Here is a 16,109-nt window from a genome sequence, read left to right on the forward strand (position 1 = left end):
GTATGTTTTGGCTCAATGTAAGGTTTAATCATGTTTGCCCCATTAGCATGGATTATTTCATGTATAGGTGTTGTAACCTTTGCTTCAGTGAGTGCTAATGGCTAGACAGTAAGACATTGTGCACCTTTACTATGCATACCCATGCCTTTGGGGATCTAAGCAATGATGGGTCTAAAAAACAAAGTCTTAAATAATGCTACACCCAAGGGTATCCTCTTAGCACGGTTATGCATGGTTGAAATATATGTTGGCTATAGAACAATTAACAATGTTTTGTCCAAGAGATAGAGCTAGGACCTTGCCACTTGTTGCATTCATATATCAAACTCATGGTTGTAGTGTCACTTGATGATAATACTCCAACCATTGCCTCTTTTGATGGTACCATCCACTTTTTAACTTTCTCATTTTATGTGTATGGGTTATTTCTTTGTAGCAATGTTTGGCTTTGGTTTTTGGGGGAAAAGGTTGTGCTAAGGAAAAATGTGTTAAGAGTTCTTGAACCTAGGGATCCCCTTGGTATGGTCATATAATCATATTGGATAAGCTTATGGGACACATCACCATGCTTTTTCCATGATGTCTTTACCACTTACTTGCATTAATATACCAAACTCATGGCTGACATAATAATTGACAACAATCCTAATCAACCATCAAACAACTTAAACCAAGGATCGTGGTGGTACAAAACATCATAACTTCTAAGGATATGTTTAATAATATTGAAGAGGTCATCGATAACAAGAGGAGTTAATGTGCGAATGTCTTGGCACTACCTGCTTCATTATGGAAAGGTATAATCTCATGTAGCATAATGGATCAACACCATATCTTATATGTGGGTGCAAACACACGTTCCTATGGTTTCAATCATTTCTGCAAATACTTAGTAGTATGTTGTTGCCATTGGGATACATTTGTATATATTACTCATGTACATAACTGCCTATATGGAATGTGAAAGCTTTTGACTCAATTTTTCTTGTGAAAGTTTCACCTTCACTTTGTGAACCTTATGTTGTTTTTATATACTTTCCACAAGTAAGTTCCTTTGATCCATATCAATCAAACTATTAAGTACTAGTGTATGTTTGACCAACTACTTTCATTGGCATTGGTAGTAGAAGAGAAAGAGAACATTTAGATACCATGTGAAGAGCTTGATGTCATAATATGAAAGGGGACAAAGGCCATAATACTTAAATTCTAAGTATAAAATGTAAGCCTTTTGCTTCTACTAATACTACTACTACTTCATTCCTCATAATCTAAGCTAAAGCCCCCCTCGCTCATCATGATAACCTTGATTAAAGCCTTAGTGTTAAGTGCTTCACTCTATGACTTGGATTAATCTCGTATTCATAATAACCTTGATTAATGGTAGTATGTGATTATCAACGTTCATTTAGATCATCAACACAATCACATATAGCTTAAGCATGATTAATAACCATACTTACCAATCCAACCAACATTAGGGTAAATGTTAGAATCTTTATTAATGCTAAGCAAAATTAAAGAGGGAAAATAAGGAAGAAAGGGTGCCAATCCTCCTGAGCACCCCCTAGCAAAGGTGAGAGATGGATCCAATTCCCTTGCCGATGTCCCATACCACAATGTACGGACATGGATCATACCTTGGGTTTGACAAAGGAGGATGTACATGTGTATGAGGCTAAAGCTTTGCCACATTGTCAGAGTCTCGACTCTCCATCTCAAAACAATACAGAAAAGAGATCCCTTGGTGAAGGTACCTAGCCTTCTTATATAGGCTCAAACCCTAGGTCATTGCGTGTGTTTCCCACTTGGTTGGTTTTTTTAATAAAAAGTAGCCAAGTGATGAAACACTCTAAAGTAAGTTATCACCCCTGTAGGATTCAGATAACTCAATCCTCACCCTTCATTCCTTATGCATTAGCCCACTGCTATGGTTACAATTATGTTCATAATAGAAAACAATAGCTTGGATCCCATTAAACCTCAATGAGGAAATGTAGCTCCAATTGCGAGAAAGATGTGTGCTTGGTGTAACACACTAGAAGCAACACATCCACCATGTGTAATGGGATAACATGAAATTCACACATAACCTTTCGCCATTCTAATTATTTGATTGAAAAGGTAAAGATAATAGGCATGGCAACGTGCGTATTGGTTTAATGATTCATAACAGTTCATATGATGAAACTTTGAATTATGTATATATCAAACTAAAAGACAACAAATGTATTTGCAATGTTTCTACTTAAAAAGAAAACAAGTTTTTTGATTGTCAAATATATAATACATTCATTATAGACATGATTCCCAACTATGGTCATATCAACCTCAAGTTTATGTGCTTTTGTGATTCACACACTTTCTACTTAATTAGTTCCCGAGGGCTATAAGAGTCGTAAAGAAAAACAAACAAACGGCCTTCTATTTTCCAAAATGCCCTTGATCAATCCCAGAAAAGAGAGAAAAGTGAGATTATTTTGACAATGTGCTTTCTCAAAAGCACATACAATTGGGAAAAAGGGAACAATTTTGCCATATTATTGCCCACTTAACATATTGCTTGAGACAAGAATAAAGAATAAACATATTGCCTTACTATTGCTGAAATAACACATGCAATTGACGAGGGCTAATTTGAGGCAATAGTAATACCAACAATGTTAAGCATATGGGGAAATTATGAAGACATATTGCTTCAAACTTTTCAAATTGTGAAAAAATCTATAGGTAAGACATGATGTCGTAAATGTCAATACACTATGATCATTCCATAATTTTTAACACGAAATAAGCATATTCAAAATTAATGAGTAAGCAATGTTTTCAAAGGAACATTCTCATCTTTCTTCATTGAGGAGAAGAAATTCAAGTATGATGTTTGCTTTCTAGTTAAGATGGTTTAACTTGCCATGAAAGCACATATACGTGTCTGTGTGCTTGGGTGCTTAAACTAGAAGCCAACTGCTCTCGATACCTTTGAGGAAAAGTTGAAGATAAGGTTATGTATTGGAATGGAGTAAGTTCTTATCATTAACCTTCTAAAAAATCATAAACACAAAATAGTCCCTATCATCCATGATCATTATAAAGCACTTCTCTAAGGCTCTCATGAATAAAGCACGTATTTATTGATTCAATCTTTGGATAAATGTGCAATAAATGGCCATCCTATTGAACCCACATGTTATACTTGAGGGCAAGGCTCACGATAAACCACTTGGTCTTCATGTTTTTTTATTTATTAAAAAATTGTCTAGTCCACAAAGGCAAGTGTCTCTTGCGAGCATTATGTCAAGGATAATTTTTGTTTTGGTTCCCCTTGGTCTTCTTCCCCTTAAGAGGAATCGTACTGAAGTATGAGTAATGATCTTATACGATAAATTATCTCACAAGTTAGGGTGACTTATGTGATCATATACGACGTTTCACAAAATTATGTGTGCACGTATACATCCTCATCAATTTTTGTGCATGCTTGTACACATATGTGATGATGTATTTATGCATATCGTGGCATGTTATAGGTTAACACTTACGTAGAATCATTATTTTAACAATTCGTTTTTATTATTATTGGGATGTCCTTGAGCATTATTTATTTAACTCTACAAGTGTAGCTCCCCGATTAGACTAAGGGGCCTCGGCCTAGGATCAATGCATTGTACATTTGGAGTGCAAAGCCCTTATGTATGTTTGTAGATGTACTAGCAAGATTAGGTTACAATGTAATCGTTTCTCATCCAAAATAATGTTTTGTCCTTGGCTAAAAAATCAACTTCTATAGTTGTTTTATAATGAAGTTTGTGTTATGGACACACACACAACTTTACGTTATGGTACTACATTAATGTTATACCGTTCGCTTTGCCAACTTTCAAATTTAAGGGCTTCATTTGCATATATTGGATTTAGTTTCATACCTTACCTTAGCCCCACCTAGATGATGGTTCAACTCCTACCCAAGTATTTATCGAAGATGGATCGCTTTATTCATAAGGATTATGTTCATAAGGGTCTTTTTTGAGGGAATTTGACATGCATGTGTGTACAGTGTCATAGATATTTGAGAAGATGACAAAAAACCAATAGAATTGAGCTTGGATGAATGGACATGTGTGCATAGTCATGTACACCTTGATCAACTTTGTACTTTCTCTGAAATGATTGAGCAACTTGAGATAAGTAAAAGTGATGCTTATTTCACACAACGCGGAATCTATTTTGTAAGGATGTTTCTTAAAGAAAATGAAGTGTCTTCTACTATCAATAAAAAGAAGCAAGATATAACTTGTGTGCTAGTGAAAGTCTTAGAAAAGTATCCGTTTAGACTAATAATTACTTAACACTCTGGCAATAGACTTCCCTTTGATTAGAAATCAATATTTCAAGCGAATATTGAATAGAAAGACATTTCAAACGGCCAACATCAATAATATAAGCATATGTGTGTGCAAAACGACAAGCAATTGAAATTACATGCGCATAAAACATATAAATGATCACATTTTGGATGAAGGTACACTAGAAGAAAGATACTTTTTACTCATTTGATGTGTTCTTACACTTTGGGGAGCTTCCTGTCCTGGTAATTTGTAGTAAGATAATGGATTGTGGGAATATATGTCAAAACCATTATAATAAGTTTATACCTAGGAAACATAAATTTATCACACCTCTTGCCCCAAGGTATTGTTTATATCTAGATGAAAAAGCTAACTACATTCGCGCTGCGATGAAATTTGACAAATATTTTGGATTGGTAGAAGAAAGCATGGGCTTTTTAAGAGAAAGTTTCCTCGAGAGGAGAGGAACATGATGTGAGAGAACACGACAAAATCCGAGTGTATTAAGTTCGTTCCTCGGTGGAAAGGTAATAAGATGGAACAACGAAAAAACCATAGTAGATGAAGGTAAGTAAAGTGAAGACGGAAATGGAAGTAAGGAAGAGAATAACAATAAGGAAGTTTGTTCGACGAGGAAAGGATGAGAGAGACCATGGAAAAAGAATCCAACTGGAAGAAGCGAAATGGAGTGGGGGTCAAAATGAAGACAAACAAACAAGCAATCGAAAGTGAAGGTTCTTATTATGTATTGGAGGAAAGAATGCATATGAAAAGAGAGGGAGAGAAAAAGTTTTTCTAGAGACAATATCAACTCTAGATTTGGGGTAACTTTTAATGCAAACAGGAAATCTAGTGGAACAATATATATATGTATGTGAATGTCATTATCAAAACAGAAGAAACTCATTTGCATGCATGTGCAATGTTGGGTGTTTGAATACATGTACAATTTATCTACATATCTATCTACATCATTGGGAGGTCGGATAATGGAGTAACTCGTGATGATATTAATGATCCTATCTAAGAAGATGGGAGGACAGAGAACCATATGGGGGTATGCTAATATGATGTAGCTACTATGAAGGCATGTCTTGTGTACATACATTTGTTATTCCTTGCATGATGACCCTTGCTCTCTAGTGTACGTAGGGAGGCAACACATATGATGATTTGTGTGAGAGAAAGTATGAGGTTACAATGGGGCATGTAGAATTGGCAAGACGTGAACACATGCACACTGGAAGGTTTATTAGATGGCCTTTCGTTGGGGGGGGGGGGGAGGGGACCCATGTTTTTTTCCTAGGATGTTCCGATACTACGAAAGCTTCTTTCTTCGAGCCATGCTTCAGCTGGTAAGTAATGGAGAGACAGGTTGTCCCACCACAATCGTGGTGGTCATCGGGGGGTTAGGTTCCGATACGAATCACGCCTACGCCCTGGGTTTGGCGTGCTTTATGTGTGGCTCCGGATGGTAAGATCCGAAGCCGTTCTACGGTATGGTAGAACGATGCAGCTTCTCCGAGAGAGAGAGAGAGAGGGAGGGAGATGGTTCATGAAGATATGTATGTGCATCTTGTATGCGATGTGGTGTGTGTTGTTTGTTGTGTAGGATGGCCACATATATATCAAGCAATGGCTCTCTCTCTCTCTCTTACACACACACACACACACATAGGAGAGAGAGAGAGTGTCACGTGACTTTGCACGTGCAAATGCATTTCTTGCTCAAAAACGCTTCCTCACCCCCTCCCCCCCCTTTTTTCTTCTTTCTTTCTTTCTCTTTCTTCATCACACACCAAAATGTAGAAAGAAAGAGAAAATCAGAAGAAGCAAAATGGTGAAGAAAGAAATCCAATGTAGAACACACACACACACACACACACACACTCACTCTCTCACTCTCTCTCCTCACACACGCTCTCTCTCTATCCTTACACACACAAACACTCTCTCTCTATCCTTACACACACAAACATTCTCTCTCTATCCTTGCACTACACACACATTCTCTCTCTCTCTCTACCCTTACACTCTCTTTCTTTCTATCCTTTTATACACACTCACACTCACACACTCTCTCTATCCTGATTCCTCACACACACACACACACCATCTATCTCTCTCTATCCTTACACACTCACACACACACACTCTCTCTATCCTCACACACACACACACCATCTATCTCTCTCTATCCTTACACACATTACACACACACACACACACTCTCTCTCTATCCTTACACTAAACACACACACTCTCTCTCTATCCTTACACTACACACTCTCTCTCTATCCTTACACACATTATACACACACACACTCCTCTATCTCTCTCTCTATATCTTTCTTTCTTTCTTTCTATCCCATACACACACTGTCTCTCTCTCTCTCTCTATCCTACACACACACACACACACACACTGTCTCTCTCTCTCTCTATCCTACAGACACACACACACTGTCTCTCTCTCTCTATCCTACAGACACACACACTGTCTCTCTCTCTCTATCCTACACACACACACACTCTCTCTCTCTATCCTTACCCACACTCTTTGTCTCTGTCTCTACTCACATTCCCTTTCTATCCTTCCTTCACACACAATCCCTCTCTCTCTCTCTCTCTCTCTCTCTACCCCTCCCCCCCTCTCTGTTCTGTCCCTGTCTGTCTGTCTGTCTGTCTGTCTGTCTGTCTCGCTCCACTACCTCCTGTCACATCAACCCAACGAGCAGCAGAAACCCCTGTTTCCATAAGGATCTCTCTCTCTTACTAAGTTCTTCTCTTTCTTCTGTTCCGTTCTCTCTCTCTCTCTCTCACACACACACACACACACACACACATACACACACACACACACACATACACACACACACACACACACATATACACACACACACACACGTTCTCCCTTCCCCTGTTTCTCCATGTGAGCAATGGCTGGCGATGGAGATCTAAGCAACAAGATGTCTGAGAAGACAACCCTCTTCGGCCTCAAGCTGTGGGTTCTCATAGGTATCACAGTCAGCATCTTCATAGCTCTTATCCTCTTCATCCTCTCTCTATGGCTCATCTCTCGCAAGAAATTGAACCATTTATCTACAGAGAAGAACAAGAACCGGAAGAAAATCGACGACAACAGCAAGAAGAGATTCCATTTCAGCCTTTGCAAAAGCAGTACTAACAGCAGTGCCAACAACAGTACTAATTACAGCACTAATAGTACTGGTAATTCTTCTATACCAGCACACTCTAAGGAGATCAAGGTGGATAGAGTGGTCCAAACTAGTGGTGGAGGAGGAGTTATTCTAACTATAACAGATAGCACAGGAGATGGTGAACCTGAACAGGTCCTTGTTCGTGTGGGAGTCTCCCGAAAATCTCCTGATAAACACACTGTTTCGAACTCTAGTACGAGTACTCGTACTTTGAATGGAATGAAAGCAGAAGCTATGGAGAAACAATCTCTCATCTTGCAATCACAAGGTGTAAGCATTCCTCACACTCAATTGCACATTGAAGAAGACAGCAGAGAAGGAAAAGGAAGAGGAGGTGAAGAGAAAGAAGGAGAAAATAGTGTAAGGCTTGTTCATATGAGCGGGGAGCTCGGGTCGGGGTCCGGATTCTCGGAAGAATTGCACTTTGGTTGGGGTCATTGGTTCACATTGAGGGAGCTTCAGATTGCCACTAATGGGTTCTCTTCAGATCACGTGTTAGGAGAAGGTGGATATGGCATTGTTTACAGAGGGAAGCTGCCCAATGAAACCATGGTTGCTGTAAAGAGCCTTTTGAATAACATGTAAGTGAAATGTACATGTATTTACCTATACATATATACATATGCATACATACACACCGCACATATATAGCTTAGTTAGAATTACTGTGGTGTGTCTTTCATTGACTTTATTTTTTCCCTTAGTGTTGGGATGTGGGATCTAGCTATATGCAATAAGTTTTAGACATTTTTCTCACTGGATCCTAAGAGCACATTTAGGATTCAATGTGCCAGAGTTGCACCTAACGTTATAATCCTGTAAGAACTGTGCCATTTTCACAGTATGATTCTCATCACAAGGAAGTGAATGTATATTATGAAGGATTCTTGCCGCTTGGCTTGATTGGAATATGTGTTTTTTCTTCTTAGTGCAAACCTCTAGCATCTGGGAATACACTAGAGAGTTTTATACATTTTCACAGTCTGATTCTTGGCAGCACGTCGTGGATGTGGACCAAAATTATGAGCCTTCAAGAACCTTTAGTCATTTTCTCACTATTATTCTGACCACTTTGTGGATTTAGATCTAACGTTTATGGGCTTCTGAGAGCAAGATGAATCATAGCTAGTTACAGAGAATGTGCAGTGTGGTGTGTTTGGGGAGCTCGTAGGTTTCTGTTTTCTCCAACATTATTAATAAACATTTATTGAAAACCAATTGTTTGGGGGGTTGTTTGTGATTGTGCTTGTTTTTTTCCCTAAAGCCCCATAATTTTATATTGGATTCTCTTTTTGTATTATTGCAGGGGTCAAGCTGAGAGAGAATTCCGTGTTGAAGTTGAGGCGATCGGGCGAGTGCGACATAAAAACCTCGTACGGTTTCTTGGGTATTGCATCGAAGGTACTCACAGGTGGGGAAACATTTTATTTTTTTCTGGGACTCTTTTAAACATGACAGAAACCACGATCATTGGTCTTTTAAGTATAAATGATTTGAGGAATTTATATCGTATGAAATCCTTCTAGTATATCTTATGCTAAGTATAAATACTGGGCTAATCTTTCAACTTTCAATAACACCTAGTTTATTCTGAGTGAATGTTACTATTAAATTTTAAAAAAATTTATTGAATTGTTTTTGTGGTGAATCTAAACTAAGGACTGCATAAGTATAAATGCTAGGTTAATCGTGATATTCCGCCACAACATGTAGCTTATTTTTGGGACTATGACTGCAGAAAATATACCCTGAAAGTCTTCTGAGAAAATAACGCATGCAAATGTTAGTATCGTAAGTTTATTAAAATAGCCAAACATTTCTAGAGAAAAGCTTTAAAATTTGCTTACTTGGTGAAAATTAGCATCTATTTTCTGCAGTTACAACCGTGAGTTTATTAAAATAGGCAAACATTTCTAGAGAAATTTTTAAAATTTGCTTACTTGGTGAAAATTAGCATCTATTTTCCTCAGTTATAACCCCTGTATATACTGGATTGGCACCAGGATGCTTAATAGCATTGAGAGTATTGATATATAGTGTGGTATTGCAGAATGCTTGTGTATGAGTATGTGGACAATGGAAATCTCGAGCAATGGCTTCATGGTTCCTCGGGCTGCCTCACATGGGAGAATCGCATGAGAATCATCATTGGTACAGCCAAAGCGTAAGAATGCGTTGAAGACATTTTATTGTTCTGTCTGCCTGTGTTTTCCTATTATATTGATCTATTCATGATGTGTTAACGTTGTGACTTATCCCAGGCTAGCATATTTGCACGAGGCATTAGAACCGAAAGTGGTGCATCGGGATATCAAAGCTAGCAACATTTTGATTGATAGCCAATGGAATGCAAAGGTGTCTGATTTTGGGCTTGCAAAGATGTTAGGAGCTGGGAAAAGCCATGTCACAACCAGAGTTATGGGCACTTTCGGGTATGCACTTACAAATTGCATTTGGCAATCGTTTTCTTTACTAATTGGCCTAGTTTACTTTTCATGCAATGTGCTTTTCATTATAAATAATTGGGCACTTTTTAAGGTAAGCATAGGTGACGTGCTTTCATTAGCATCGCTACCTCATTTTTGGGTTCTTAAGCATGTGGTTTCATTAGATGATCAACATATCAAGGTCAGAGTTGTTTAGGAACAAAGAGTAGTACATGATGTTTTTCCTTGACATTTACAGGTATGTTGCCCCAGAGTATGCTAGTACGGGGCTTTTAAATGAGCGGAGTGATGTGTATAGTTTTGGTGTTCTTGTTCTGGAGACGATAACTGGTCGAGATCCGGTTGACTATTCGAGGCCGACGGGAGAGGTGGGTTGTTCATGTTCATTACATTATAATGCAAATTGTACATGCAAATGATTCAGTTGATGTGTTCTTCAATGAAGAAAATCTATTTAAACTTTGTCGTCTGTTTTGATGCCTTTTGCTATGAATGTTTATTTTCCATGTTAATGGAATTGATCGCCGCTTTCAATGAATATTTATTCTCTCCCTCTTTCTATGTCTCAATGATTAGCTGATTGCCATTTGCCATGCAAGCTTTTTCATGGGAGGCATTGATTGTCATTTATGCTAACCAACTGTGAAGAGTTGAACTCGTGACGTGTACCAAGGAACCAAAACCCCCTAAGCCAGTCTCAAAAACCCCCAGTTAATTTATGAATTAGTCATAGGTAACATTCAAACTTACTTTTGTTTGTTTTATTCAGGTAAATCTTCTAGATTGGTTGAAAGTGATGGTCGGGAATCGCCGTTCCGAAGAGGTGGTTGATCCAAAGCTTTCTGATAAACCAGCCCCTCGTGTACTGAAGAAGGTTCTCTTGATCGCGTTACGATGTGTTGACCCCGAATCGGAGAAGAGGCCAAGAATGGGGCATGTGGTGCACATGTTAGAGTCAGAGGATTTCCCTTACCGTGATGCAAGGAGCTTGTTGACGAGCGGTGCATAAATTGTACTTATGGATTGATTGGTTTCTTCTAACACAAACAAAAGCCCTTTCATTACATTCAATGATTCACCATGTGCCGATTGACTACGGATAGGTAAAAATTCTACCTCGAACTTCTCGCAGAAGCTCAGGGGGGGGGGGGATATACACATGTGTAAGTGTCCTCGGCCCAAGGTGTTAAGAGTTCTGTACATAAATTGGTTTCCTAAAGAGCTTTCTAAGGATTCTCACCATACTTGTTTAAAACAAAGATAAAAAAGGGGTAATTGTTTTTTGGGTAATGATGCCTCTATAAGAGACCACATGGATTATTGATTGGCTCTTTCGAATCCATGTTGGTTTCTCAGTTATTGATGGTTTGGCTGTTTAAAAACTGTAGATTAGTTCTCATGAAGTTGTATGTCGCGAGTTTTTCCATGGTATTGGCATGTATCCCGCCCTACCCACCGATGCCAGTAACATGTCTAATTTGGCCATAAAAAGAAACATGTTGTGGTATATGAAGTCGGGGCGTGCTCATTACATGAGATGCAATTCTGTTGGTAATGATGGGAGTAGTATCTGAAACCCTAATGCATTGGATTAGCTTGACTTGCAATGCATTTCAATGGAGAAAAAGATCAAAATGTTTACGGAATTGATGAAATATCTCTTTTTCTCTCACTTATCATTGTTCCATTCTGTGTGAAGAATAAAAAATGGATAGCCAAAGATGAATATGCTTATGTTTGTTGATACCGTTGATATTAAAATGTACTAGATGTCAAATCAGCCTATGGCCTATCAAATCGAACTTCAAGAATTGATTAGTGATTCTGGATGCTCAAGAATTTAACAAAAAAACATTGCAATTGCAATTCAGTGCACATTTTGACTAAGAAATAATGGTTAACGATAGGTTTGAATCTAAAATGTGTGGAAAGCAAGTTCACATGTGTCTAATAGTAGGGCATTTTAGTAATGTGGCATGTAGACTCTCTCAAACTTGTTCAAGGTAAAGTATGTATAGTCAACAAGTTTCCTCACTTGTGCTCCGATGCAGTGTTGTATAGTGAAAAGAATGTGAGCTAAGTTGTATGGAAGTAATTGCTCCTATTCAAAATGTGTAATTCTGCTTGTTTGAAAAAGAAAGTATGTGTAAAAACATGTGAAGCATGAACCTCTCTCCCAATCCATTATACATTGTTACACAAAATGCAGTCATCGAGGACTCTTTTGAGGCATCATGTAACAAGAGAAATGCAGTTTGTCTCCCAAATCATATCATTGTACCTTGGACCCATTTGGATGTCAAGCAAAGCCTCTGCTTGAGAGGGAGAGACACACCTTCATGCAAATTTGAAAGGCGGCTATACAAATGTACTCCTTAGTATGTATAGTAAGTGAAATATGTGTAGATAGATCAAAATAATCTAAAACAAAAGGGAATAGTTTTTCAAGCTACCCCCTTTTAAAATGCGTGCATACTTTTTAGAATCCCATTACTTTATACATGATGAAATATTCAATGTAAAGTTAAACCATTGGTTGATAATATATCAAAACACTAAAAGCTCGTAGAAAGCTAGATGTTTTGGTGCTTTATGATCCTTTGGCAACAATTTATGAAGAAATGCTAACATGTCACATTATATGCTAATACAAAAAGCCTTTCTTGGTGGATTGGTTAGCCTAATGTGTGGGACTACCCAATGGTGGTAAAATTGTGTCGAGATTTATCCAATTTCAATCCAAAGTATTAACGAACTCATATTAAAATACTAATTGGGATGTAGACAATTTATGAGGCTATCTTGGTTATATTCTTAGGTGATATGATGGCAATGTATGAAAGTGACACGTGTTTTATTTGATGTATGTTGTTGCTTCATTTATAGATTCAGCAACCTAAATGTATATTTTTTTTCTAGACGGTCAAAGCAAAATATGCAAGGTGTCATACCTAAATTTTTTATCTATGTCAGATGTTAAAGCAAATTGTAGAAAGTAGTGTCTTTGAATATTCATTTAAGATAGCGTTCTCCATACGACAAATGAATGTTACCAATCATTCTATGTATTGATATGTGGATGGTGATAAGAAGAACCTAAAAGTACGAAGGCCAATGTCTATATGCAAAACATTGAGTAATACTAACTATGTAAATTGGTATACAAAGTGCATCACATATTCATACATTTTTTTATTCATTAAATTGTCATGTTCAACAAGGACTGCTTAGTTTGTATATGGTCAAAATATATATGCATGGTTGTTTCTTGTACGTATCATGTAGTAAGGTTCAAAACTCACTTTTTGGAGATGAATCCCCGCAATTCATGGATCAAACTATATTTTGCATAGAGAATGCACATTGGAATAACTATATATTAAAGCATTCTTAGTGAAGACAAGCAAACAGTTTGCTCAACCATTCAATTACTCGTAAAAAATAGCAAATAAATGTATAACGTATGCCTTCATTGCATAATCCCTTGAAACCATGGGCATCCATGATTGTCAATAGGAAAGAGTGAAGAATGGAACCTTTACCCGCGTATGTCAACAAACACAAGGATGTACATAAACTAACATGTAATTTTGCAAGTATATGTTCTACCAAATTATTTTTCTGTTTTTGGGTCGTCCATTTTGGTGCAACAAAAACACAAGCATCCCTTTGATTAATAATAATGTATACACAATGGATAATTGACTTGCATCTAAGCATTGTAAGTGGCTTCACAAGGCCCAAATAATCCTTGAAGTGAGAATAAGCATACATACCTCGAAAGTATATATACGACATCAAATGTGAAAAACATCAACCCAATCTCCCTTTATAGGAGTTTGTGTTGCCTTGCGTCCCACAAAGAAATGTTTTTTATTTAAGTTACGCCTATACTTTCTTACACAATTTATTATGGAGAAGCATATCTAGGAATAAATTCACGTTAATCTGCATGTACCTTTTATTCTAGGTATAAACAACACCCAATTAAAAATTGTCTAAAGGAGTCCACTCCGCACCCATGTAAAACAAAACATGACATTGAAACATGCATGCAATGTAAACAACTATACATGTTAGCTATAACGCTTAATGTAAAAGATGATTACATCAATACATTTAGTGCGATCATGCACTTGGCTTTAGATGATACAATATTGATAAAGACACATATAACAATGACTTTCATAAACAACCCATAACTATTAAGAATTTCATTGTAAATGAGGAAATTGAAAATGGTTGAAAACTACAAAATGAAGGGAAAAACATTTGCAGAAAATGATGTGGGCACATTATATTTGCGAGGGCACATGGTTTTGGGTGTTGGCAACCAGGAAACAATCTTTTTACTATCTACTATTCGAATGCAGTATGTTACCATGAAAACAAAGATTGCACACACATTGTTGAAGCATAAACCATTGTTCAGGCAATAACCTAATTTTATTAAGTGCATAGATCCTAGCTGTTTCCCATGGATGTTGATAATAAATCTATAACATAAAAAAATCATACACCATATTATCATCATGACTATCTGTGTCATGTTCCATGTGATTCTCTTTGTTATTTGTCATTTATTGCATAATAAGAGGACACTACTAGATGCACTTCTTGGATTGTCTCATACACCTTTGGCTGGTGTTAAGATAAGCTTCTTACTTTGTTAAGGGGTAATTGTATTGTTCCAACCCTTGTAATGGTGTACGGATGAATGTGCGTGGTATCCTTTTTTCCTTTATAGGAAAAAACATCATTTTCACTTTGTGTATTGGTATAAAATTCCATTGATTTCCTTTTTGTTTGACACACAAATGTAATTGCACTCAGAGTTACAAATGTGTGCCAAAGTTCATGGGAGGTGATCATGATTCGTGAAACCAAAAATCATTACAAAGCACTCTCGCCTACTAGAGAGAGAGATTTATAAGTATCATGTACTTTTCAAGTTAAGAGTAACAATAGATATCATATCCTTTGAACAATTGTTGGAGCTGGAGGTATGCAATTTCCAAACAAGCATTCTAAATGATCTAATGTTAGCAATGTTACAATTCTTACCAAAGAGGGAATGTTTTGTACTCTATTATTTAGCCATACTTTTGGACTTGCAGCATTTTGTAGATTGGTAGTTTTAGAAATAGCCTGCTTCTTGAGATGGGTGGTTTTGCACGTGATGTAGATTTCAAGGTGGTTTAGACTTTAGAATAAAATGGTAATTCAAACAAGTAACCAACACCTTTGGGGTTAAACAAGATCTAAATGTAATCACATAAGCTTAGGCTGGTTGGTTCCATGAGTTTGAATTTGTATAAGAATGCTTTTACTAATTGAAACTTTGTGATATATTCTTCTAAAACCTCATTGACATTGCTATTCTTCAACTTTTTCATTAGCTCTTATTAGATTAACATGATATTCAATTGAGCATTCTAGCAAATGTGTGACTTTAATGGGAGGGATATGTATATAATAACAAAGTGGAAAGATGTTACACAGAAATTCAATATCCACACGCTCTAATGTTGATGTACTTCCAAGTCATTGTAGACCATAATATCCAATGGCAAGACCAACAATGGCTTTTATAAACACATTTGGGTACATAAATGCAAATTGAAAGCAATAGATCAATAACTCAAGAATAATATTCTGAATAGAATGCAATGAACGTGACATGTTTCCCATAAAAACAATTGAAAGAGAGATATTTTGGACAATTTTAATGATATCTTGAACCACAATTCAATGTTCATGCATAAGTGGAGATAGTGTGAAGGACATAAAATTGCCAATGTGCGATTATTAACATTTGGATCAATTCATTTGTTAGTTTAGTATATGGTATTTGTGGTCTAGACTCTAAACTACATATGTACATGTAAGTTTTTTTTTTCCAAATAAGAATATACTCCATTAGTTAAAAGACAAAGAGTGATGTACATGTACATGTAAGTTTGCTTGAGAGAGATTGTATACCTGTTATTTATATAAACAAATTAATAATCAAACCCTTTATGGGAGGTGATGTCAACGAACATCCCTCGAGGGGCAGTTGTCCTCTATGACTTTCTTCAGCCTTTCCCTCACAC

The 16,109-nt window shown here is 36.9% G+C and overlaps 1 protein-coding gene across 1 annotated transcript; it reads left to right on the forward strand.

Annotated features, from left to right (window-relative positions):
- The first annotated feature begins 7,008 nt into the window (after positions 1–7,008).
- On the forward strand, positions 7,009–11,660 carry LOC147861519 (putative serine/threonine-protein kinase At1g01540). The gene is made up of 6 exons (XM_087322442.1): positions 7,009–8,148; positions 8,874–8,978; positions 9,618–9,731; positions 9,829–9,999; positions 10,253–10,382; positions 10,784–11,660. The coding sequence occupies exons 1-6, from the start codon at positions 7,286–7,288 to the stop codon at positions 11,021–11,023; spliced, it is 1,623 nt and encodes a 540-aa protein (XP_087178568.1). The 5' UTR covers positions 7,009–7,285; the 3' UTR covers positions 11,024–11,660.
- The last annotated feature ends 4,449 nt before the right edge of the window (positions 11,661–16,109 follow it).

Source organism: Azolla caroliniana, unplaced genomic scaffold, assembly GCF_043228905.1.
Source record: "Azolla caroliniana isolate FFs.n. ecotype wild unplaced genomic scaffold, voAzoCaro1.0.p SCAF_7, whole genome shotgun sequence".
NCBI classification, from domain to species: Eukaryota; Viridiplantae; Streptophyta; class Polypodiopsida; order Salviniales; family Salviniaceae; genus Azolla; species Azolla caroliniana.